The sequence below is a fragment of the Rattus norvegicus genome, chromosome 4, assembly GCF_036323735.1.
Source record: "Rattus norvegicus strain BN/NHsdMcwi chromosome 4, GRCr8, whole genome shotgun sequence".
NCBI lineage: Eukaryota > Metazoa > Chordata > Mammalia > Rodentia > Muridae > Rattus > Rattus norvegicus.
Window position 1 is genome coordinate 182169701 of NC_086022.1, and position 23976 is coordinate 182193676.

The window sequence follows — 23976 nt, forward strand, 5'->3', positions numbered from 1 at the left end:
TGACTTACCTTGATCAGCCCAGTAACTTGCTCCACATTTTCCCAAAAGTGCAAAGCAGCTTTAGCTAAAAATACACATATCAAATGCTCCAGAAGTCATGGCCACAGCTCAAAAATGCTGATCAATTTTGAAAATCTAACTCAGCCCGGCCATGAAACCGAGGGAAGAACCTTTGTGGTGGGGACAGATTTCCAAAAACTCACCACAGTCCTGGGCTTAGCTGGAGTTTGTGCTGATGTCGCCAGACAGCTGAGGGGTAGATGCGGAAAGCAGGAAGCATTACTGATGGGGCCCTAGCGCCACTTTGGGAAAAGCAAATTAAAATGTAAAAGAATATTTTTCCACTCCTGGAGTCCGAACAGAAAATGGCAAAATACATGGTTACTGAAAACATTCCAGAAATTGCTAATTTCGTCAAAAAGTAAAAACCAATTACCAGCCATTTTCTTTAAATGATAAAAATGGACACATACGGTTTAAGAAAGTGTAATAATCTCATAATCCAGATGGAGTAGTTTTAATTTACAGCTCACTGTCCTCTGAGTCACGGGTGTGTTTTGATGCAGGTGGCTCACCTCAGCTGTTCTGTGTTTCAGGAGCTGCCTAAAGAATGGATGATGACGACTTTGGTGGCTTTGAGGTAGGTACTGTCTGTTGTTAACTCAGGGTGACAGTGAACTGTTAGAAAAGCATGTTTACTTTTGTGGTTTTCTCAGTCTGTTCTTTCTGTGTGTATCTTGTGTGCTGGCGTGTGTGTGTGTGTGTGTGTGTGTGTGTGTGTGTGTGTGTGTGTATCTATAGGCCAGAGGACAACCTCATGTGTCGTGTATGCTGGTGCATGTGTGTGTGCATCTAGAGGACAGAGGACAACCTCTTATGTCTGTTCACTTTTATTTTATTTTATTTTTTCGACAAGGTTTCCACTAGCCTGGAACTTGTCAAGTAGTCTGTGTTGGCTGACTAGCCAGCCTCAGGTTGGCTTTCCTAGCACTGGGATTATAAATGCACGCCACCCTTGCCCAGAGTTTTAAAAGTGGGTCCTGGTGAAGAAATTCTGGTCTTATGTTGGCAAGGCAAACAGTTTACCAACTGAGCTGTTGGCCCTACCCACAGGATCTATTCTGAATCACTTCAGTGTAACTCTGAAACAAAGATTGAAATCAAGGAAAATTAAGAAATACCATTCTACTGAGGTAGATTGCTGTTGAAGCTTGGATCTTGCCGCCATAGGAATGGTTTAACCTGGGTAATTTATTGTGGCGGGGGAAGCATCAGGGGGTGTTTCTGAGATTGTCAGCCATGGATGGGGCCGAGGACACATCTTTAGAAAGTGATGCTGTGGTGAGACGTGGGAGTTAGATGCCGTCAAGGCTGTTCCCACCTCTGATGACACTTGTGTGCTGTCAGAGTTGGTTCTCTCAGGTTTGGGCGGCATTCTGGAAGTGCCATTGTTAGCTGCAAATGCAGTGTCTTCCTTAGTCCTTTCCAGTGTATGCTCATTTTATTGAAATATTTTATAACCAGTTACTTTTATGGAGCCAGTATAGTCTTGCAGGAAAATCTCTGGATTAAGAGTTGGGATGCCAGGGCTTAAGCCCTGGAACCACCCGCAGTGCACAAGAGGACTTTCTTTTTCCTTCTCTTCCTTCTAGTTTTTTTTCTTTTAGATATTCATCTAGTTTGGATTTGGTAAAAAGTTAGGGAGCCTAATTAATGTTAGTAGGACAAATGGGCCATTATTCAAGGAGGAATAACGTAGTTCTTTTCAGCAGCAAGTCATGTTCTCTTTCATAGCTGTCAATGTACAGGCAGCCATTACAGACACACATGTTCTCCATATGCAGGCAGCCATTATAGACACATGTTCTCCATATGCAGGGAACCTCTATAGACACACATGTTCTCCATGTGCAGGCAACTACTATAGACGCACGTGTTCTCTGTGTGCAGGCAGCTACTATAGACACATATGTTCTCCATGTGCAGGCAGCCACTACAAACACACATGTTCTCCATGTGCAGGTAGCCACTACAAACACACATGTTCTCCATGTGCAGGCAGCCACTACGAACACACATGTTCTCCATGTGCAGGCAGCCACTACGAACACACATGTTCTCCATGTGCAGGCAGCCACTACGAACACACATGTTCTCCATGTGCAGGCAGCCACTACAGACACACATGTTCTCCATGTGCAGGCAGCCACTACAGACACACATGTTTTCCATGTGCAGGCAGCCACTACAAACACACATGTTCTCCATGTGCAGGCAGCCACTACAAAACACATGTTCTCTGTGTGCAGGCAGCCACTACAGACACACATGTTCTCCGTGTGCAGGCAGCCACTACAGACACAGGTGTTCTCCATGTGCAGGCAGCTACTACAGACACACATGTTCTCCATGTGCAGGCAGTCAGTGTTGACATACATGTATTCTATGTTTCATCCAAAAATGTTTTTTAAGCTCATATGAGTGTTTTTTACTTTTATTTAATACTGTGTTTTGAAACTTTTCATGTTACTGAAAAGAAACATTTAAAAATTTGTGAAAATTTCATTGACACAGATGAGAAGATGAGTTTCACACTATTACAGAGCTTGCAGTGGTGTTTGGAAGGTGTTATTTAAGGGCCCCATTCAAGCTTGTTCTTGTGTCTCTAAATTATAAAGGATCCATAGGAAAGCCACAGTTGTGATTTCACGAATGACCGCTGAGTCCAGCCTCTTGTCAGAATGTGGTTGGACCTTTCCACACCAGATCCTGCAATGACTGGCCTGAGGGCTTCATGGTACTCACCTGCTTCCTTTCAGTCCTGCTGTGGAAGGGTGGAAGGTGTTTGTCCTGTGTTTAAGTACAGTGTGCTCATCTCCACAGCTAATGGGCAGCACAGCCTCATCCTCTGCTGCCTGTGCCCTCCGACTCCTTGTCTGACGACTCTGTGCACAGTAGGAATTAACTAACACTGTGAAGTTAAAGCTATGATTCTGTAGTAATCTTGCTCTGACAGTCACTTGAGAGACAGAAAACTTTTGCAGCAACTCTCTAATGCTTGATGCTTGTGAATCCAAAGTAGATGGTTGAAGAAGTCAGGCTCAATGTTCACTCAGAGTCGTCTCTAAGACTTACATTAACTGAAGTGATCTTTTTAAATAAAAAATTGGCTCAGTCTACTTTTAAGGAAAATTTTTACATAGGTGAATAATTGTAGTGAGTTAAATTGGAATATTGGAATAGTTGAAGTAAAGTTCACAGGTGAACGTTTGATGACAGAAACATGAAATACACATCTGCTTGACAGGAGGTTATTTGGATAAGGAAGGGAATCGTTTGCCTGAGAACTGGGGCCTGGGCACTGTCTGTGGAGAGCAGAGCAGGGCTGGGCAGGGGCTTGGCAGTGGGGTGTTCAGAGAGCATGCGAGTGAGAGGCGTGTCTCCAGGGCTGAGTGGCAACTGGTGTAAAGTCCAGCTCTCTAGGTCTTTTCAGGTCATCTTGCCTTGTCTTCCAGGCCGCAGAGACCTTTGACGGTGAGCAAGGTGGAAACCAAGCAGTGTCCCCTGCTGTCCCCTGGGCCACCTTTCCTGCAGGTACAACCTCCTGGTCACATGATTCTTTTTCCTCTATTCAACACACTTTTGTTATTTTTAAAACCTACTTCTCATGTTTCTTAAATTTACTTTTTTTCCTGAACTGAAAAATGTGGTGCCCTCAAGTCACTTCAAACCCAGATTTCCTTTCTTTCAAATCATACGTTGCATTGCGCACTCTGTGCGAGCGTGAGGCTACTTGTAAAAGGAGATTATGAAGAGTGAATGAACCTTAAGTTCAACATAACATTGTGCAAATTTCTTGGTTTGGGAAGGTATCAAGAAGTTTCTTGGGTCATCTGCTCATGTCATACCCCATTCTACATCTAAAATAATTTATTATTTAAATATAGACACTGCTTTATAGTAAAACAGAAGTATTACAAGTTAAAAATAATAGTTGGGCCAATAAATAGTTTCAAAAAGTGTTCAATATCCTACCCATCTTGGAATGCACATAGCATCACTCTGAGACTTCCTCTTATCCTGCATCTAGAAATCAGTGATACTGAAGGCTGGGGTGGGCTGAGGAAAGAGGAGCTCTCACCCAGTACTGGTAGGAACACACCCAGTCCCACCACTCCCGGGCATGGGCCTCACAGGCTGAGCATCTCACCACAGAGATGCTTGCACAGCTGCGCTCGGTGCACTCCTCACAGAAGCAAGGCCAAGGAGCCAACCTAGATGCTCCCAACAGAGACGTGACAGCATGTACATATGCACACTGGGAGTTGGTCAGCTTTATAACATGGAGTTACAAAGTTTGTAGGAGACAGATGGAGCTGGAAAGTATGAAGTGAGGCAAGCCAGCCTCAGACTGTCATGTGTGTGTTCTGTCATATATGTCTCTCAGCTTCTGACTCTCACATATGTGCATGAACCTGGGACTGAGGAGCATCACGGAGGGAAGTGGAAGGAAGAGTGGTCAGGAGGGTCATGGAGCACATGTGGTTTGATGGTGGGGAGGGGAGGTGTTGGGAGTGCATGAGCCTGCGCTTGGGTGGGAGCGGGCAGTACAGGGTTGGGAGTGGAGGGAAGGGTCAACCAAAACCTAGTAAGTATGACAATAGCATAAGGAAAGTTGCCACTTCACATGTTAAAAGAAAAGAAAAGAAAACAGGCTAGTTTTGTCTTCCGGCACCCCATGTCTGCACTCTCCCCTCGAGGTTCTAACTTCTGTTTTGAAATGTTTCTTGCGTTAGTATTTCTTTTCCCAGGAAGATGTCCAGGTCCCATCCCGTCCTCCCCCGACCCCCATCAGGCTCTGAATGCTTGACACTTAGGTTGCATGGGGTTAGGCATCGAGTTTGATGGGCTCTGTGATGGGCATCTCTCATTGTAAGATTCCCTTTGTATGTGCATGCTGCCTCTGCATGTATGTGTGTGCACGTGTGTGCTGGCACCCTTGGAAATCCAGCTTTCCTGGTGCTGCGGTTACAGGCAGTCCTGTAGAAGAACAGCAAGTGCCCTTAGTCCCAGAGCGTCTCCAGTGCTGTGTGTAAGGTTATAGATGCCCTCAGGACAGACCCGCAGCTGTGTGGACTAGTAACTGAGTCACTTTGTGGTTTGGACGGCCATGAGAATCAGTAGGAAGAGTCAGTGCGGTCCTTGCGTTTACCAGCGGCTCAGGGCGCACGTCTCTGCTGTCAGCGCTTTAGCAGAAGGTGGGCTATCACCTTGTTACACAGATGAAGAAATTATGGCTTAGGAAGATTGTTTAGTTTATTAGAGATGGGTGTGTATAGGGATGAGATCTGTTCTTTTTAGTCTTCCTGACCATTTTGTTCCTTCTCAGTAGCTCAAATGTCTGAAAATCTGTCAGCAGGAAACCTTGATGGGACATGGGCATGACATGAGGGTGGGGTTGAGTTCTGATAGAACGTGGCTGTGAGCAGAAATAGCAGGGTGGGTTGGATTTCCGACAGTGTGACCAAGTGGAAGCTCTTCAGCCTGTGTATCTGAGTAGCCAGAGACCCATGGGAAAGCTCAGAGCTGGAGTTCCTGGATGGGAAAGTTTCCTGTTGATGGCCGTGGTTGTGTTTGTTTGAGATACCAGGCAGGGATGCTGGAGTGGATACGAGGAAAGAGGAACTCTTATCCACTGCACTGGGAACACAGTCTCCTGGTTAGTTTGAAGGTTTCTCAAAGTAAAGATTTCCATATTCCCTAACTCTACCACTCCTAAAGGCATTTACACAGAGACACTGGCTCCTCCACATTCAGTGCTCCTCTCCTCACAGGGACACGATTGTAAAGATGTAAAGACCACGTGTTAAAGACATGGGCTAGTTTGGATGCTCACAGTCAGGGAGTGGAAGCAGTAGGAGGCAGAATTCTGTGAGGAGAGGGAGAAAGGCTCCTTCAGTGCCTGGGTGTGAGAGGCAGTTCCCAAGAAGCTCCTGTCACTGGTGTGCAGGCTGTGTATAGGTCAGCGAGCCAGCGACTTCTCTCAGCCACGTCTCTCTCTTTCCTTCCCGTTCCCCCAAATCCCAGATCTGATGATGCTATTTTGCTGGGTTCCCTTATTGGTTTGCAGAAATGGACACTAGCAGACCTGGCTAAGGGCTGGCCTTAAAGCCATGGCCGTCTGTCTTTCTCTCCTCTCCTTTGTACTGCTGTCTTCCTCTGGCTGCTGGATTCAGGTAGGCAGATCCAGGATCCAGGATTTATCTGATCTATGTGGAGATCACTTCCGGGATGGTGATGTCAACTGGTTACTAGGCATGACGTTCCCTTCTACAGTATACCTGCCTGTCATCTCTACAGAAAATATGTTTTCAAGGACATATCTTGGAAGATAACTCAAATATTATGTTTAAGTTTTAAGTATTTTGGGGAATATGGAAAAGTTAATTTTTAGGGTCAAAATACATACTGTGTCAAGCAGTGAGCATAAGAGGTATAGTTTTATAGTGGGAGTACAGCTTCAAGACAAGCTGAGTGACTGCCTCTCAGCTCCCTGTGGGGATAATTAAATGTCCCTCTTCACAAGTGTGTTTATAGTCTGTGGCTCTTTGGAGGACTAGCGTTCCCAGTACCTCAGGACACGTGTCTTCTGTGTAAGTGCTCACTCACGGCAGCCATCGGTGGGATGGAGGAGCAACAAGGTGTGCACTCTCCTCTGTACACGCTCTGAGATCTGCCCTGTCCATCCTCGTTCAGGATGAGTCTTCACTCCCTGGCTAAACCTTCTGGAAACCCCTCACTCAGAAATGTGTCTCCACTGTGGTTTTAAATCCCATCAGGTTGACCACAAAGATTAACTGTCACATAACCTAAAACACATAGTTGATTCATAAGTACAGCATGTTATGGGAATTGGAGAAGATTAACTGTCACATAACCTAAAACACATAGTTGAGTCACAAGCACAGCATGTTATGGGAATTGGAGGTTATAAGTGAAGCTGGTGAACATGAAACGTTGGCCCTCCTCTTCCTGCTGCCCACAGCCAGAAGCCATTACTTCATTCCAGTGAGAATTCAGGAGAAATGCAGCCTTCCTGGTGGCAGGTTTCTAGCTTCACTCTGTAGACAGCCAAACTGATGTAGACAACCTGTCCTATCACCTCACTGCTTCTTCCTGATGCCCCGCCTCCCACCTCACTGCTTCTTCCTGATGCCCCGCCTCCCACCTCACTGCTTCTTCCTGATGCCCCGCCTCCCACCTCACTCTTCTTCCTGTTGCCCCGCCTCCCACCTCACTGCTTCTTCCTGATGCCCCGCCTCCCACCTCACTGCTTCTTCCTGATGCCCCGCCTCCCACCTCACTCTTCTTCCTGATGCCCCGCCTCCCATCTGCTCATCTGAATCTTAAGTTTTCTTTAAGAGAAAGGTGTTGAGAGAATAAAGTGACCTGGACTCAAAGGGGCTTGCAGAGATCAGGGAGCCTTTGGTCTGACCCAGCTCCTCTGTATATATGGTATGGCTGAGTAGTTTGGCATTCTTGTGGGGGCTCCTAACATTGGGAGCTGAGGCTGTCCCTGACTCTTGCCTACCCCTGGGACCCTTCTCCCCCTGCTGGTTTGCCTCATGCAGCCTTGATGTGTTGGTCTGTGCCTGGTCTTCTTGTAGGTAGCATGCTGTGCTGTGTTTAGTTGACGTCCCTGAGAGACCTGTTCTTTTCTGAGGGAAATTGGAGTCAAGCGGATCTGGGGGAGAGGGGAGGTGGTGGAGAGACTGGGGAGTGGGAGAATTAAAAAAGAGGGAGGAAGGTGTGGAACTTTCTAATGGGTTCTGCCTCTGAAACACTGCCATAATGTTATTTTCCTACCACTTGTTTGGCGCTTAGTATATCCTAAGTCATGTTTTTAAAGTGGGGGTAAGACTTACCATCTTTGTTATCCTGTAAACTGGAACTTTATACTGTCCGGCACCAGTGGCTTTCCCCTCCCGTGCCCTTCAATTCTGGTAGCCACTACTGTGCTTCGTTTTGGAATTTGAGCACTCCAGGTGTGTTCACGGGTGACTGCAGTCTCGTGTGTCCCTTCGGTTAGAATGACACCCTTCAGTTTCACTGGTGTCACGTCTCTTCTAATCCCGATAGCCACCATTTTATTGTTTGTGGACACTTGGGTTCCTTCCACCTTTGGCTAATTTGAGCAGTGACAAGACAGGATGGTTGTTAACTCTGATTTTAACTATAATTCTGTCCATAACTTGACTTTACCTGCCTGTTTTAGTCTCCGCATTGCAGAAAAGGGGTTTAAATCCTTTGGCATTGTAACTGCTCAGGTAGTGGTGCAGGGAGCCAGTGCTGTGTGGTGAGTTACTCGCCAGTCTCTCCTCTTGGTTATTTTCAATCCCATGGGAATCATTAAATGGTCTGAGTGATAAAGTAGTAGCAGAAAACTAAACTTTGCTTCAAAAATGTTAACTTTGGAAACTTTCAATACTTGCTAACGGCTAGATTTTGTGTGTGTGCGCGTTGAATGTTCTGATGACTCTCAGTTCAGACAGCAATGACTGGTGAGAAGAGTCACAGGGTCTGCGACCCGGCCCAGTGAGGAAAGCACTGTCTCCTTATAACTGAGTTCAGTCTCTGGATCCCCTGGGAGAAACGTAGAAGCTACTTGTGCCGGTTGTCCTCTGACTCCCAGCAGTGTTCTGGAAGCATGCCTCCTGCACGCACAGCGTGCTCAGTGGTAGCCACAGGTGCTCGGAAGCGTGGAGTAGCCGTGTAGCTGACCTCTCCTCACATCCTCCCTGGTTCTCAGGTATGACAGAAACAGTACACTTAGGTCACACTTTAATTTACTACAGGTCTATGTTTTGCACTTTTATTTTTTCTACTACTTTTTCCAAGGGAAAATAATTTTACGATTCGTGTGGTAGATAATACAGCAACATTCAGGATTGCTGCTCATAGGAGTATAATTTTTAGAAAAGTAACTTAAAATTTTGTCACTAAGAACTCATGTTTTGAATTTATTGCAAAACAGTTATCTTTGTTTGTTAATGTCTATAAAAGGAGCACTCTTTATTCTCCTGAAAGGAAGGGAGTCTGCTGGTAGACACATGCATGCAACGAGGCCCGGGCATAAGGAACGTGCCTTGACCTGCTCCTGCGTGGTGATGTTCTCCCTGCACTTACTTTACCCTTCCATGCCCTCTGTGTGCTGCCCCTCCTCCCCTAGACCATGTTCTTATGAAACAAAGGACGCATCTTTCCTTGACTTGGTCAGTTGTCAGTACTCCATTGCCTTGGTCTGTAGTCCATAGGCATTGTTGTTTCTATCATGCCCCTCTTTGATGCAGACACAGAGTTTCAGAATCCATGGAGCTCCATTAGGCTGTCTCGATTCAGGCCCTCGCCATAGATTCCACAGGCTCTCAAAGTGTCAGACACAAGTTCCGTGAGTTGCAGACTTCTCCATCCCCCGACACTGACTGGAAGCTGCTGCTTGGATGACATGAATTTCTCGTGCAGGCAGACCTTGTACACTTAGTGTTAGCATCACGCCTTTGGTAGTAGTTGCCTGCAGTGAGTACCGGGTCAGGCTGTGTTATGCAGCCATTTTGTGCACTGTGGGTGGCACAATTTTAGGAGGCAGAAGACTGTTCCTTTCCCGCTTTCTCCCATACAGATATAAGTTGTGCAGAAGTCGAGGTGGGAGGCACAAACCTTGAATTCTGTCCCTTCCAATACAGCTCTGAGCTCCTTGTAGCTCTGCGCAGACCACATAGAGCTCAGTGACCATCAAAGGAAACACAAGTGGTCCAGATAGATACTTTAATCCAAATTAGCTCCTTCAAAACAGCTTATAAAGAGGGCAGACTAAACTGTCTGTCACAGGCCGGCCCAGCAGAAGGAATAATGGGAATTGGACCAGCAGATGCTGAAGCAGTAACTTAGATGTGGTTCCTTCACATCTGGAGCCATTTGCATACAAAGCCAACGGGAAAGTCCAAACATTCCTCTCAAGACCTTGGCAGAGGGGAGGGAACCTGGAAGACAGATGCCTTTTTGATTTCATGGTTCAGTCTTTCCGTTCTCCATTCTCCTGGCCAGGAAAGCCTAGGACAGCAAAGTGGTCGTTTATTAATCGCCTCTCACCACTAGCCCCACTTTGCAGGCGGGTCTGCGATGCGTGTCAAGGGCTCAGGACCTGAGTTTGCACACTGTTTTGTATGCGGTTTGCACGTTTGTATGTGGTAGTAAAAAGCACAAGATTCATTGATCTGATCCGCATCTGCAGTAAGATTGGAAAGTGCCTCCTTACACTTAGCCAGGCAGTGTGACTGGCTAGCACGTGAAGACGTTTTAAAGAGACACCGCGTCTTAGTCTGACAATGAGAACGGTGAAATGAGAAATAATGGGCCCGGAAGAAATGAGCATTTCCCGAAATTTCATGCTGAGAGGAGGGACGGGTGTGGGGTTGTTTCCTGGAACGAGCTTTCACACAGTTCTAACAGCTTGTCAGACCACCTGACAGATGAGACTGGAGTCCAGATGGCAGAGGGCAGTGCCCAGCAGAGCCACACCTTGACCAGGACCACAGAGATGTGCATTTCACCCTCTTGGTGACCCTCGTCCTCTTCCAAATGTGGCCCTATCACGTGAATGCCTTGTCTACTCTGTACTGTTAACTTGGCTCTTTTAGTTGACTTACTGAGGATGAGTGTCTGGACCTGACTCGGAGGGACTGGTTTTGACCCCCAAACTGTATATCGGCACCATGATAACATTTAAATCTTCCTCTGCTTTTGGATGGGAAAGACAATGGAGACAAAATGGAGGTAGGGGAGGCCCCTGGTTCAGGTGGCGGATCCGTTGGGATCAGCTACCAGAGGATTTGTGACTTAGAATGACTCACAAATTAGGACGCCAGTTGCTGCGCCCAGCGATTGTGTTACCTGTTGATTCTAAACTAAGTTTGTGAGGTGTTTTCCTTCACATGGTGACTCAACTGGGTTCCAGAGAGAAAGGTATGGTGGTGAAGCATGGGCTTGTGAGAAGTGCACCCCCAAAAGCCGTGGGAATGTGGAAGGAAGCGTGGGGCTAGCATGGCAGGTGGAGAGATCTCAGAGCTCGTGGTCAGAGAGCCTGCCAGGCTGGGAACAGGCTGGGCCAGCCTGTCCGCCAGTGGCTTGCCGGCGGTAGAGTGGGATTCATTAATATTCCACAACTCCTGCCTCTATTCCATTTAGACATTTTGTTAGGTCAGACACTGGATTTCACTTTTAGTGTATGTGTGTGTGTGTGTGGCCTACATGTATGTCAGTGTGCTGCATGTTTGTGGTGCCTGTGAAGGCAAGGAGGGCCCTTTTGATCCCTTGGGACTAGAGTTATAGACAGTCATGAGCTGTCGTGTGGGTGGTGGGAATTGAGCCTAGTTCTCTAGAAGAGCAGCCAGGGCTCTCAAACCTGAGTCTTCTCTCCGGCCCTGGGGGTGTCGTTGTAGTGTTAGGATTTTATTATTCAAGTAAAGGTTGTGGTGTAGCTTCCCTTTGCTACTTCATGCATTTTCTTCTCAGGCCAAGGCTGTTCACTACCCTTTCTGCTTTTGACAGTCACGGCCACTGTCTTTAAATCGCACTGAGGATGACAGCTCTGTAGAGCTGTGAGTTGTCACTTCAGGAACACACATGGAGCTTTTGTGGCTCTTTGCTGGATTAGCAGTTCCCATCTTTGCTAATGCATATACTAAGAATTACACCATGCTGTTGTGAGGATGTGTTCTCCAGCGACTGCAGCTACCCTAGTGTTGTTGCTTTCTCCAGCTATGACAAACACCACAACCAAAAGGAACTTGGGGAGGAAAAGGTCGTTTGGCTTATGGTGACAGCCATTACTGAGAGAAGTCAGGGCATACACTTGGCAGGAACTGAAGCAGAAATGGAGGAGGAAAGGTGCTTACTGATTTGATCCTGTGTTCAGACTCTCATGCTATTATACGCAGAGTAGGGATGGCACCGCCCACTGTGGGCTGGGTTCTCCCGCATCAATTAGCAATTAAGAAAATGCCTCACAGTCATGTTGTTAAGCCAGTTCAAAGGAGGGAGTTCCCCAATCAGGGTTCCCTCTTCCCAGGTGTGTCAGGTTGACAGCTGAAGCTTACTACAGCAGCTCCCATTTGTCTCCAGTCACCCCTGGGCTTCTCTGAAATTCTGTAGGCAGTGTGTAAACTGAAATGCAGGTGATCTTTAGGGGTACTTCCTGACTTTGAGTTCTGAACTTTTCTTTTTTTTTCTATTCACAGCTCTGTAATTTGCAAAGCTTACTCTAGATGAATTATGGTGCCTGGATTAAGTGATAGAGCATTAATGTCACAATTACATTTGTTCCAGACAAATATACACTAAAAATACAAGTGCTGTCATGGAAATTTCTAATAACTTATAAGGAGCTGGTCCTGTTTTATGTATTTTATTTTTCACATTTGGTCTAAAGTTGCTGTATGGATTCCAGAGACCAGGACTGGCCTTTGCAGCAGACAGAAGAATGGCTTTCTTTTTCTTTATTTCCAGCATGCTGGTATTGACCTCGTACAAGACTAGCTATCTCTAGAAGCAGTAAGTTTTCTGTAGTGGGAATTCTTAAGGTGTAAGTTGGAGAGGAAGGGTGATGTGCGGCTGGCTGGCCGAAGCACCTCTGGCAGAGGCACCCGGCTTAGACTTCAGGACCTGTAATGGCCATTGTTTCTTGTCTACTTGACTACACGTGGAATGAATTATAGTCTGGAAATGGAGAGCACCCTTGTGATTTTATGTATGTGTGTTATGTGCATAGGTATGTATGTAAACATGTACCTATGTATGTATGTATCTACGTACATATGTACATGTGAATGTGTACATGTGTACATGTATGTGTATGTAATGTAGGTACACATGTGTGTATGTGTATGTATGTAATGTATGTACATTATGTATGTATGTGTGTATGTATGTGTGTATGTATGTGTGTACATGTGTATGTACATGTGTATGCATGTAATGTATGTACATGTGTATGTACATGTGTATGTGTATCTATGTATGTACACATGAATGTGTGTATGTATGTACATGTGTATGTGTGTATGTGTGTACATGTGTATGTATATATCTACATATGTATGTATGTAATATATGTACATATGTATGTATGTATTTCACTTGGTTTGAAGTGAGCGGATCCACTTCTAGTCAAAACCTTTGTGATAGGAAGATACACACTTGTAATCTATATCCTGAGACAGGAAGACTTTAATCTGGGCCACACCTTCTGCTGGAAGCCCATGTGAGGACATGAGGAAGGAAATGTGTGCTCTCTGCCTGCTGCTCTCTGCTTTGCTAGCAAGTCCATCCCTTCACTGGCACTAGAACCCACTTCTTTGGGATTCCAGTGTCTACTGAAGACCAGATGAGACATCCAGCCTCCTGGGCCGAGCAACTGCCAGATTCTTATCTTAGACTTTGTGTTTACAGCCTGCCCTTGTTGGACTAGCTGGACCTCAGCCTGTAAGTCATTCTAATAAACCCCACATATATTTTCTTTTTATTAAGTTCTGCCTCACTAGAGAACCCTGACAAATACAGGGCCGAACTAGCCACTGTTTTCCTTCATATGTGCCGTCCTTGCTAATGTGGGTTTGAATCAACTCTTACTTTGTCCTACAGAGTTAGGTTTCGGCTTCTCCTCTGCCTCTCTCAGAGCTCAGCGTGATTCCAGGTATCAGAGTTTGCCGCTTGCTGTTCTGTATTTCTGGCCTTTCTGCTGGAGAGTTGGCTTTAATCTTGAGGTTCTGGAATCCTGTAATCCCTCCGTGTCTCCTCTGTATGGTTATCCATCCCGCATCCTGTGTGTCCTCTGTGGTTGATCTGTCGCACACCCTGTCTGCTCAGTGGCTGTCCAGCATCCCATTAATACATCAGCAGAGTGGGAGGAGAGCCCTTGTGCTCTTCTCAGCTTCCAGTCACTGCCTGAGCAAGGCCATCACGGTGCCGTTTCTATGTGAGCATGTTCCCTTCTCCTGCCCGCCCCAGTCCCCAGTGAGAACCCACCGTGCCGGGTTGGAGCTGTCAGTGTGTTTGTTGTTTGTGGAATTTGATTTTAAAGTTTTTTTCCCCCTCTCTTTTTTGTGGATTCCAAAATATTGAAGTATAAAACATCTACTTAGCTATGATTTTGGTGATTGTAATTTGACCTATTTTTATGATGTTCCTCTGAGTGTTTTAGTAACCTCTGCAGTATTGCAGGCTTGTACCTATAATTACCATGTTCTTCTGAATAAATCATATGAACTATGCAGCTACAAAATCTCACTTGATTTAGGTATTGCTGTTAGGCCTAGTAGAAGCCTCTTAATCTCACTTCTGACTTCTGACTTGATTCTCTTGCCTTGCAGCAAATGCATAGTTAGTTCCTTTGGTTGTTAAAGCATAGCTGGTGTGAAGAGGTACTCCTTTAACCTAACTCCTTTAACGTAACTCCTTTAACCTCCTTCTTTAATGTAACTCCTCCTTTTACGTAACTCCTGAAGCCGGCCTGTGATCTCAGCTGCTACAGAGGGTGAGGAAGGAGCGTTGGTTAGTCCAAGGCCACCCTGAGCAGCTTAGTAAGACCCTGTCTCAAAATAAAAGTGGAAAGAGGGCTGGGCATGTGTCCCAGTGCTGGGTGCTGGCCAAGCATGTCTAAGGAGCCCAGTTCAGTTCCTAGCACTAAAAGCTCCTTCCCTTGATTAACATGGAAAATATTTTGAGGTTTTTGTTTTGTTTTGGTGAATGTAATGAAGGCTAGTTTTATTGTCTACAACTTCAGATCACTGTTTTGGACCATGCCAAGTAATTTTAGGATAAACAACACAGAAACTGCCTGATATACTAAGAAAGTAGAAAAGAAATTATGTGTGTGTGTTTGGAGAAACAGTGTAAGTTTTACTTAAGCTTAGTTCTGCAGAAGTGTTGTCTGTAGATGTTGTGAAGCTTCAGTCATTTTGACCCTGAATAGTGGTAAAGAAGTTATTCTGGCAGTGCGAATGGCTGCCCTAGTACTTGCACGTATGCATACACACACACACACACACACACACACACACACACACACACACACACACATCAGTGTCTTGCACACACCCCATCGCACACATCATATCACATATATGCAACACAATACACAAATTTGTTTAAGGTTTTTAAAATGATTCTGTCAGATTGGAGAGAACGTCACTTGAGTCTGACTGACACTCAGGCTGGCGAGAACGCTGTGGTCACCTTTTATTTTCTAGCATGTTAGCAAGGGCCTCAGCAGACGGTCACCTCAGCCAAAGGTCACCTTTAACCTTCTCTTACAAAGGAGCACAAAGTGCCACTCGTTTCCCTCCGAAGGAAACTGTTGCCAATAGATTTGTACATTTCTTGAGTAAACATTCATCAAACTCACTGGATGTTCCTGTCCCTAATTAGTCTTCAAGATTTTTAAACCCTTGGTCTTCTGGTCTGAATACAGTGTCTGCTTTGATGGAGTGTGCCAATGACACAGCTTTTATTTCTCCCCATCTCTTTAGATTCTTGCTGGTTATTCTCCAATTTGAAGCAAGGCGCTCCACATTTAATCGTAGTTTGTGTTAAACATAGGAATATGGTGAGGAAAAGAAAATAAAAATTCTGTCTGCCTTATGTCTTGTCTGAGCTAATAAAATAGCCCAAACTAAATGGTCACAGAGGTCCTGCTGGGTTGAAAATAGTCAAGGCAGCTACAAGGACCAGGGAAACCTGTCATGGGCAAGACAGAATGAGGGTGAGTAGGTGAAGTGATGTTGCCGAGTACGGCCAGACTTCCCAGGATGCGTCACTCGAACACAGTCATCTGTCATTCACCAATTTCCTGTCATCATTTAATTTGAGGTGAAACTTGTCCATTGAGTTCTATTTTGCCTTTTCTTTCCATCCTCTGCTGTCCCCCTGTCTTCCCCTCCATCCTCTGCTGTCCCCCTGTCTTCCCCTCCATCCTCTGCTGTCCCCCTGTCCTCCCCTCCATCCTCTGCTGTCCCCCTGTCCTCCCCTCCATCCTCTGCTGTCCCCCGTCCTCCCCTCCATCCTCTGCTGTCCCCCGTCCTCCCCTCCATCCTCTGCTGTCCCCCTGTCCTCCCCTCCATCCTCTGCTGTCCCCCTGTCCTCCCCTCCATCCTCTGCTGTCCCCTCCTGTCCTCCCCTCCATCCTCTGCTGTCCCCCTGTCCTCCCCTCCATCCTCTGCTGTCCCCCTGTCCTCCCCTCCATCCTCTGCTGTCCCCCTGTCCTCCCCTCCATCCTCTGCTGTCCCCCTGTCCTCCCCTCCATCCTCTGCTGTCCCCTCCTGTCCTCCCCTCCATCCTCTGCTGTCCCCCTGTCCTCCCCTCCATCCTCTGCTGTCCCCTGTCCTCCCCTCCATCCTCTGCTGTCCCCCTGTCCTCCCCTCCATCCTCTGCTGTCCCCCTGTCCTCCCCTCCATCCTCTGCTGTCCCCCTGTCCTCCCCTCCATCCTCTGCTGTCCCCCTGTCCTCCCCTCCATCCTCTGCTGTCCCCCTGTCCTCCCCTCCATCCTCTGCTGTCCCCCTGTCCTCCCCTCCATCCTCTGCTGTCCCCCGTCCTCCCCTCCATCCTCTGCTGTCCCCCTGTCTTCCCCTCCATCCTCTGCTGTCCCCTGTCCTCCCCTCCATCCTCTGCTGTCCCCCTGTCCTCCCCTCCATCCTCTGCTGTCCCCCGTCCTTCCCTCCATCCTCTGCTGTCCCCCTGTCCTCCCCTCCATCCTCTGCTGTCCCCCTGTCCTCCCCTCCATCCTCTGCTGTCCCCTGTCCTCCCCTCCATCCTCTGCTGTCCCCCTGTCCTCCCCTCCATCCTCTGCTGTCCCCCTGTCTTCCCCTCCATCCTCTGCTGTCCCCCGTCCTCCCCTCCATCCTCTGCTGTCCCCCTGTCTTCCCCTCCATCCTCTGCTGTCCCCCTGTCCTCCCCTCCATCCTCTGCTATCCCCCTGTCTTCCCCTCCATCCTCTGCTGTCTTCCCCTCCATCCTCTGCTGTCCCTCTGTCCTCCCCTCCATCCTCTGCTGTCCCCCTGTCCTCCCCTCCATCCTCTGCTGTCCCCCTGTCCTCCCCTCCATCCTCTGCTGTCCCCTCCTGTCCCCATGTCTAACATTGTCCCCTCTTGGGACTTAGTGTCCATTCTGTGCCTTTCTTCTTTGCCCTTCTCCCCTCCCCTCTTCTGACAGTGTTGCTGGCTGCAGGGCAGGCTCTCACTTCCCTGCTCATGGTCTTCTTGAGTTCTCTGTGGATGAAGGAAGTGGTGGCTGGGCCCTACCCTGTTCTTTACCCACATAGGAGCCTGACAGTCAGGCTGAGGTTTACAGAGTTTGGTGAAATTGGCTTATCTCCATTAATTCCTTTACCTAGCTTTGCTTGAACACTTTCTATTCCTTTTCACCAGTGTTCAGTCCTCCTGACTGAATTACTTTCTATAAATGGTTTAGCTCGGTACCTAGCTGCTGGAAAGAGAAAATTTAAAGTTAAGTTAAAGAAGGTCAAAAAGCCCAAACCCTCTCTCTCCCTTTCAGTTTGCTAGCAGTTAATTTTGTTGAGAGTGAAGAAACGTTGCTATGGAAAATGATGTGACGGTTTCACTGGTTAGAGTCTGGGTGTGAGTCTCCTGCCGTGTGCCCGAGTCATGGCTGGAGGATACCCCTGGCCTCTATAGAAACCATGTCGGATCGCCAGTGCACATCTCTTGGTTATGTTTAAGAACGCTTTGTCTTCATGGGACTGGGTACTATCAGACTCCTAAAGTAATGGCAGTGTAGGCATTTACCTTCTCTGTTTTGAGGAGAGGTGTTGCTGCTCAGGGGAATTCTACTTAGAATCTCTTGATGTCAGTTTGGCTTTCATCAGGTGTAAATTAGAGATGTATTATTTTCTGTAAATCTTATAATAAAGCAAAATGAACAGATGCTCACGTCATGGCTACTTGGTGAACACAGTCCCTGACTTCCATAGTGAGGAGGACACCTTGGTGTGAACACATGTCCTGTCTTTGGATGTGTGACTTAACTTTAGTTTTCTGGTCAACTTAATTTTAGTCTTATGAAAAGGTACACTTTCAGAGTTTGAAAGTACAGAAATTTAGCTGGTATTTAGAAAAGCTGTTCATTTTTCTGCCTGTTAAAAATGCCAGGTAAGAGTTCTTTTTAGTGTAACAACCAAAGCAGCACAGTCTGCTATAAGCCTTTCTGTGTGGATTGAAATTTATATGTAAATTTACATTTTTAAAGGTCAGTGTGCGTCTCTTAGGTGTCTCGTTTAAGGAAATTTCAGCCTTTTGTTTTAGAATTTTGATTTTATAATGATGTTTTACCTCAGTGCTAAGATTTACTGGAAATTCACTTTCAGAGACGCATGTCAGTTCCCCTTACACTGAAACTGTCTTTTGCAAGCCAGGTCGGTAGCTGTTCTTATTTGGTAAGTAATACTAACATTTCTATGTGAGTCCTTACACAGTGGATATTACAGTTAATACTAACATTTCTGTGTGAGTCCTTACACAGTGAATATTACAATTAATTAATGTTTTTTAATTGGGAAAGACACTTTCCAAATGTATTTTTACACGACCGAGCCCAAAGCTTCTTCTCTCCACAGTAATCTAGCCCCTTTGAGCATTCCACACAACACGGGCTTTCTGTGGGCAGCAGTTCAGTGCTCGATGGCGTCAGTTCTTGGTGTGGTGGTGTTATCATATCCGGTCGTCGTTTGGTCAGGTCAGCAGTCTAAGGTTAGCAAACAGAGTGCAGCCTGGTGATAGTGCTGGCTGCATTTCCATTTCTCACCTTAGCCCCCTTGTTTCCGTCTCTGCCAGTCAGGTTCCCGTCCATAGGACATTCTATGCAGTGGCTTGTGACGCGAATGCCCTGGCTTCTTGGTCTTCAGATCTGCCTTACTTATGCTTGTGTTTTCTGTGTGACAGGTGCCATCAGTGTCAGGCTTGCTGTTCTGATGGCTTAGGTATGTGCAGTTGGGCCCGCAGCACAGTCCTGGCACCTTGCCGCATCCTTGTCCTGGCTTTCTCCTCTTCTGGAATGTTCTCCATTTCTACAAGTGCACATCACACTTTCCTGTGGTCAAAGTCTACTCAGTGTTTCCTTTCCATTGAACCTCCTCATCCCCATCCCCCCATCCCCATGTCTTCCCTCATGCCCACATGTTCCCCCATTCCCATGTTCCCCCATGCTGATGACCCCCCATGCCCATCCCCCGCATGCCACTCTCGCAGCCTCCTTGTGTGTACAGGTGGCTCCTTCTGCCACTTGTCCTTGATTTCCCTGTTACATTTTGCATTGTCAGCTGAGTTGCGGTTAACACTGCACATGCCTTGGCTCCCTTACTCCATCACTGCCTTTCCCTCCCTCTTGAAGAACTGTCTTAGAGCTGTCTTGTGACTCTAATATTTTCAAACCCTACTTTTAATCACGGTTCTTAAACACTTTAACCTCCCTTTTAGCCCAGCACCCACCAGAGGTAGTGGAAAAGGAAGCATGTGGGGGAAGAAGACCTGTTTAGAAATGGTTCTTTGGAGCAAGTCTCATGTGTCTGGTCTGGAAGTTGGCAGTTCAGGTCACTGGAGTAGGCAGCGGCAGCCCGATCCACTCGCCATCACCATGCGGATGACCAGCAGTCTAGTTCAGTAGAGGAGGGCCTTGTCTCCACTGACATCACTCTGCTGATCAGCCTGAGTCTGCGGGAGTGGCAGGAAACTAGCACACCACCAGAGGTTTTTGGTGCTTTTCTCTCTATGGAGTCCCAACAAATGCAGCTCAACTACACAATGTAAGGTAGATTAATGCATGCATGTTGTTAGCATGGATCTCTCATCACGTGTCCTTTCACATGCTTGCTTTAGCAGAACATCTTTTCTCCTGTGTCTGCTTCAGGAAGACACTTCTTCATGTGTTTGTACCATCAGAACACCATCAAAACACCATGCAACACAACCGACTTACCAAGAACCCTTAAGCTTCCAGTCCACTGTCTTTTAGAGGGTTTCCTTCTTATTACTTTTTATATCTATCATGGCATCCATTTATCATCTGTCTGTCTGTCTATTCTATCTATATCTATTATCTTATCTATTGTTTATTATCTCTATTATCATTATCATCGAGAATCATCATTTGTTAGTCTGTCTATATATCTTCTATCTCTATCATCTTATTTATTTTTTATTATATGTGCTTATTTCTATGTCTGTCTACCTGTCGCCTATCATCTGTCTGTCTGTCCGCTATATATGATCTATCTCTATCATTTTTTTATTCAGTGTGCTTGTTTCTATGGGTGCATGCACCACTGTGTGTGTACAGGTCAGAGAACAGCTTGTGAGAGTCGGTTCTTTCCCTGTCCCATCAAACTCAGCTCATCACTTAGAGGCAGGCTCTTTACCTGCTGAGCCCGTTCACCCGCCCCTGCCCCTCTTTGGCAGATGGCCACACCTGGCATCTTAAGAGCTCCCGGGCTTGCATATGGAGTGGTGGGTTCTGGTACAGAGAAGTTAATTGTTGCCTGTAGATTCTCATAAGAGTTCGTGATGTGTCTGTCCTGGCATGGACACACTGGATAATAATCGAGCTATCAGTGTGTTTCCTAGTCCCTGGGTGACAGGGGGAGCTCCCTGGTTCCAGTCACAGCTGTAGGAGAGAAATCTAAAGGTCCTGTCTGCCTCCACCTCCCTTTCAGCCCTTGGCATGATTACATAACGAGAAGTTTCCCTACAGAAAACCTCTATTTACTGTGGCGTCTTAATTCAGGTCCTCATGTTGTGGTGACCCCCCCACCCCATGAAATTATTTTTGCTGCTACTCCCTAACTGTAATTTTGCTACTTTTGTGAATTGAAATGTAAATATTTGATATTCAGGATATCTGATATGTGACCTCACAAGGGGGGGGGGTCATGGCACAAGTTGAGAACCATTGTACTAGAAACTTCTAGAATGGTTGTCTGCTATACAATACCTTTCCAGCTGCAGGCAGGTCTTAGGTAAGTTGGTAGAATGTTGCTTGATGAAGAGCTATAAGAGCTTCTGTTTTCTTTTTCTCTATAAACCTTCATGATGCTGGATGGAAAAGTCTCATTCTTTCCTATCTCTTTGTGAACATATATGTACTTACATTTATGTACCGTACATACATACACACACACATACACAGATGTATTTGCATGGTCATTCCTCCACCCTCATCTACATCAGCGGCTCGCAACGCTCACAGTACTTACTGTGCTAATGAATTCAAGGTTCTTTCCCACTTTCTCTTCTATTAGGTTGAGTGTATCTGTTTTTTTTTTTTTTAAGTTTTTAAAAAGTTTAATGGAGCCAATAATTCGGCATATCAACTGTGTTCTGGCAGACATTAGACCTGCTTTCTCTTACCAAAGAAAATGGCACGTTTTATCAGAATTTGACAACTGAGAGTAAAGGGCACTGAGATTCAGCTTCAGAGCAGCAACTTAAACCAAACAACCAAGAACATCATTATTCAGCTGGACAGAGGAAACAGAACAAGGCAGGAAGAGAGATGAAGCATGTTCCTCGGTCTCAAGTCCTCAGGAATGGGAGTTCCGGCTTTGTGTCAGAGCAATCACACTGTCAAACCCAATTCCAGAACTTATATTCACAACCACAGAAAAGCAAAACTGAACTCCATGTCTTGGTGTATCCTGAGGGAAGCCTGGAAATCCTTGTGATGCATAGGGTCGTCTGGCTTTGTGTTGAGGTCCTTGATGCACTTGGATTTGAGCTTTGTGCAAGGTGACAAATATGGGTCTATTCTCATTATTCTACGTGCAGACAGCCTGTTAGACCAGCACCATTTATTGAAGATGTTTTCCTTTTTCCATTGTGTATTTTTGGCTGCTTTGTCAAAGATCAAGTGTGCACAAGTGTGTGGTTCTGTTTCTGTGTCTTCAATTCTGTTCCATCGATCTACCTGTCTCTGTACCAATACCATGCAGGTTTTTTTTTTTCTTTCTTTCTTTCTTTCTTTCTTTCTTTCTTTCTTTCTTTCTTTCTTTCTTTCTTTCTTTCTTTCTTTCTTTCTTCACTATTGCCCTGTAGTAAAGCTTGAGGTCAGGGATGATGATTCCCCCAGCCATTCTTTTATTGTTAAGAATTGTTTTCACTATTCTGGGTTTTTTGCCTTTCCAGATGAATTTGAGAATTGATCTTTCCATGTCCTTGAAGAATTGTGTTGGGATTTTGATGGGGATTGCATTGAATCTGTAGATTGCCTTTGGTAGGATGGCCATTTTTACTGTGTTAATTCTGCCAATCCATGAGCATGGGAGATCTCTCCATTTTCTGAGATCTTTATTCTTTGATTTCTTTCTTGAGAGACTTGAAGTTCTTATAAAGATCTTTCACTTGTTCAGTTAGAGTTACCCCGAGTTATTTTATATCATCTGTGGATATTGTAAAGGTAGTTGTTTCCCTAATTTATTTCTCAGTTTGTTGATCATTCATATAAAGGAAGGCTACTGATTTATTTGAATCAATTTTATATCTGGCCACTTTGCTAAAGTTGCTGGAAAAGTTCTGGTAGACTTTTTGGTGTTGCTTGTGTATACTCTCATGTCATCTGCAAATAGTGATACCTTTATTTCTTCTTTACCAATTTGTATCTCCTCGATCTCTTTTTGTTGTTTTATTGTTCTAGTTAGCACTTCCCCTAGCCAAAATAACTAAAGGGCCCAGAGGCAGTATCCAAACTAACAAAATCAGAAATGAAAAGGGAGACATAACAACAGAAACGGAGGGAATTAAAAAATTCATCAGATCCTACTACAAAAAGCTATTCTCAACAAAACTGCAAAAGTCTAGGTGAAATGGATGGTTTTCTAGACAGATATCACGTACCAAAATTAAATCAAGAGCAGGTAAACTTTCTAAACAGGTCCATAATTCCATAAGGAGATAGAAGAAGTCATTAAAACCTCTTAACCAAAGAAAGCCCAGGGCCAGATGGATTTAGTTCAGAATTCTACCAGACCTTCAAAGAAGACCTGATACCAATATTCCTCAAACTATTCCATAAAATAGAAACAGAAACCTAATTTATTCTGTGAAGCCACAATTACTCTGATACCTAAACCACACAAGGACCCTACCAAAAAAGAGAACTTCAGACCAATCAATGCAAAAATAGTCAATAAAATTCTTGCACACTGAATCCATTGCACACCAAAACCATCATTCACCACAATCAAATAGGCTTCATTCCAGGGATGCAAGGTTGGTTCAATATACAAAAATGCACCACATTAACAAATTCAAAGGAAATAATCACAAATCAAAAATCACACGATCCTCTCCTTAGATGCAGAAAAAGCCCTTGACAAAGTACAACACCCCTTCATGTTAAAAGTGTTGGAGAGATCAGGAATCCAAGGCTATTCATTGCTACCTATGCAGTCAGTTAGTCCATGTACAGTCTTTGGGTAGTGGTTTAGTCCCTGGAAGCTCTGGTTGTTGGCATTGTTGTTCTTACGGGGTTGCAAGCCCCTTCAGCTCTTTCAATCCTTCCTCTAATTATCCCCAAGGGGGTCCTGTTCTCAGTTCAGTGGTTTGCTGCTAGCATTGACCTCTGTATTGGACATGCTCTGGATGTGTCTCTCAGGAGAGATCTATATCCGGTTCCTGTCAGCCTGCACTTCTTAGCTTCATCAATCTTATCTAGTTTTGGTGGCTGTATGTATATGGGCCACATGTGGGGCAGGCTTGCTGTTTAAAGGCAATAATGTGTCATGAGGAAAACAGCTTTGTATCTTTTGTATATTTTTTTGTTTTGTATATTATTTTGTATCATTTATACATTTTGTATATTTTGTAATCATCCAGTTTTGTTTTAATAACTGGACATTGGGATGTTTCTTGTATTTGACA

The 23976-nt window shown here is 45.5% G+C and overlaps 1 protein-coding gene across 8 annotated transcripts in view; it reads left to right on the plus strand.

Annotated features, from left to right (window-relative positions):
* The window catches only part of Ccdc91 (coiled-coil domain containing 91), a 172018-nt gene that overhangs the window by 36770 nt on the left and 111272 nt on the right, over window positions 1–23976 (plus strand). For 5 of the 8 annotated variants that reach the window (XM_006237685.5, XM_063286192.1, XM_063286190.1 and 2 more), the window contains 2 exons: window positions 597–640; window positions 3516–3594. In XM_006237685.5, the coding sequence (XP_006237747.1) occupies window positions 611–640; window positions 3516–3594 (109 nt within the window). In that variant the 5' untranslated portion in view covers window positions 597–610. The remainder of the gene's footprint in view (window positions 1–596; window positions 641–3515; window positions 3595–23976) is intronic. The other 3 variants (XM_063286194.1, XM_039107721.2, XM_063286193.1) reach the window with 1 other exon arrangement.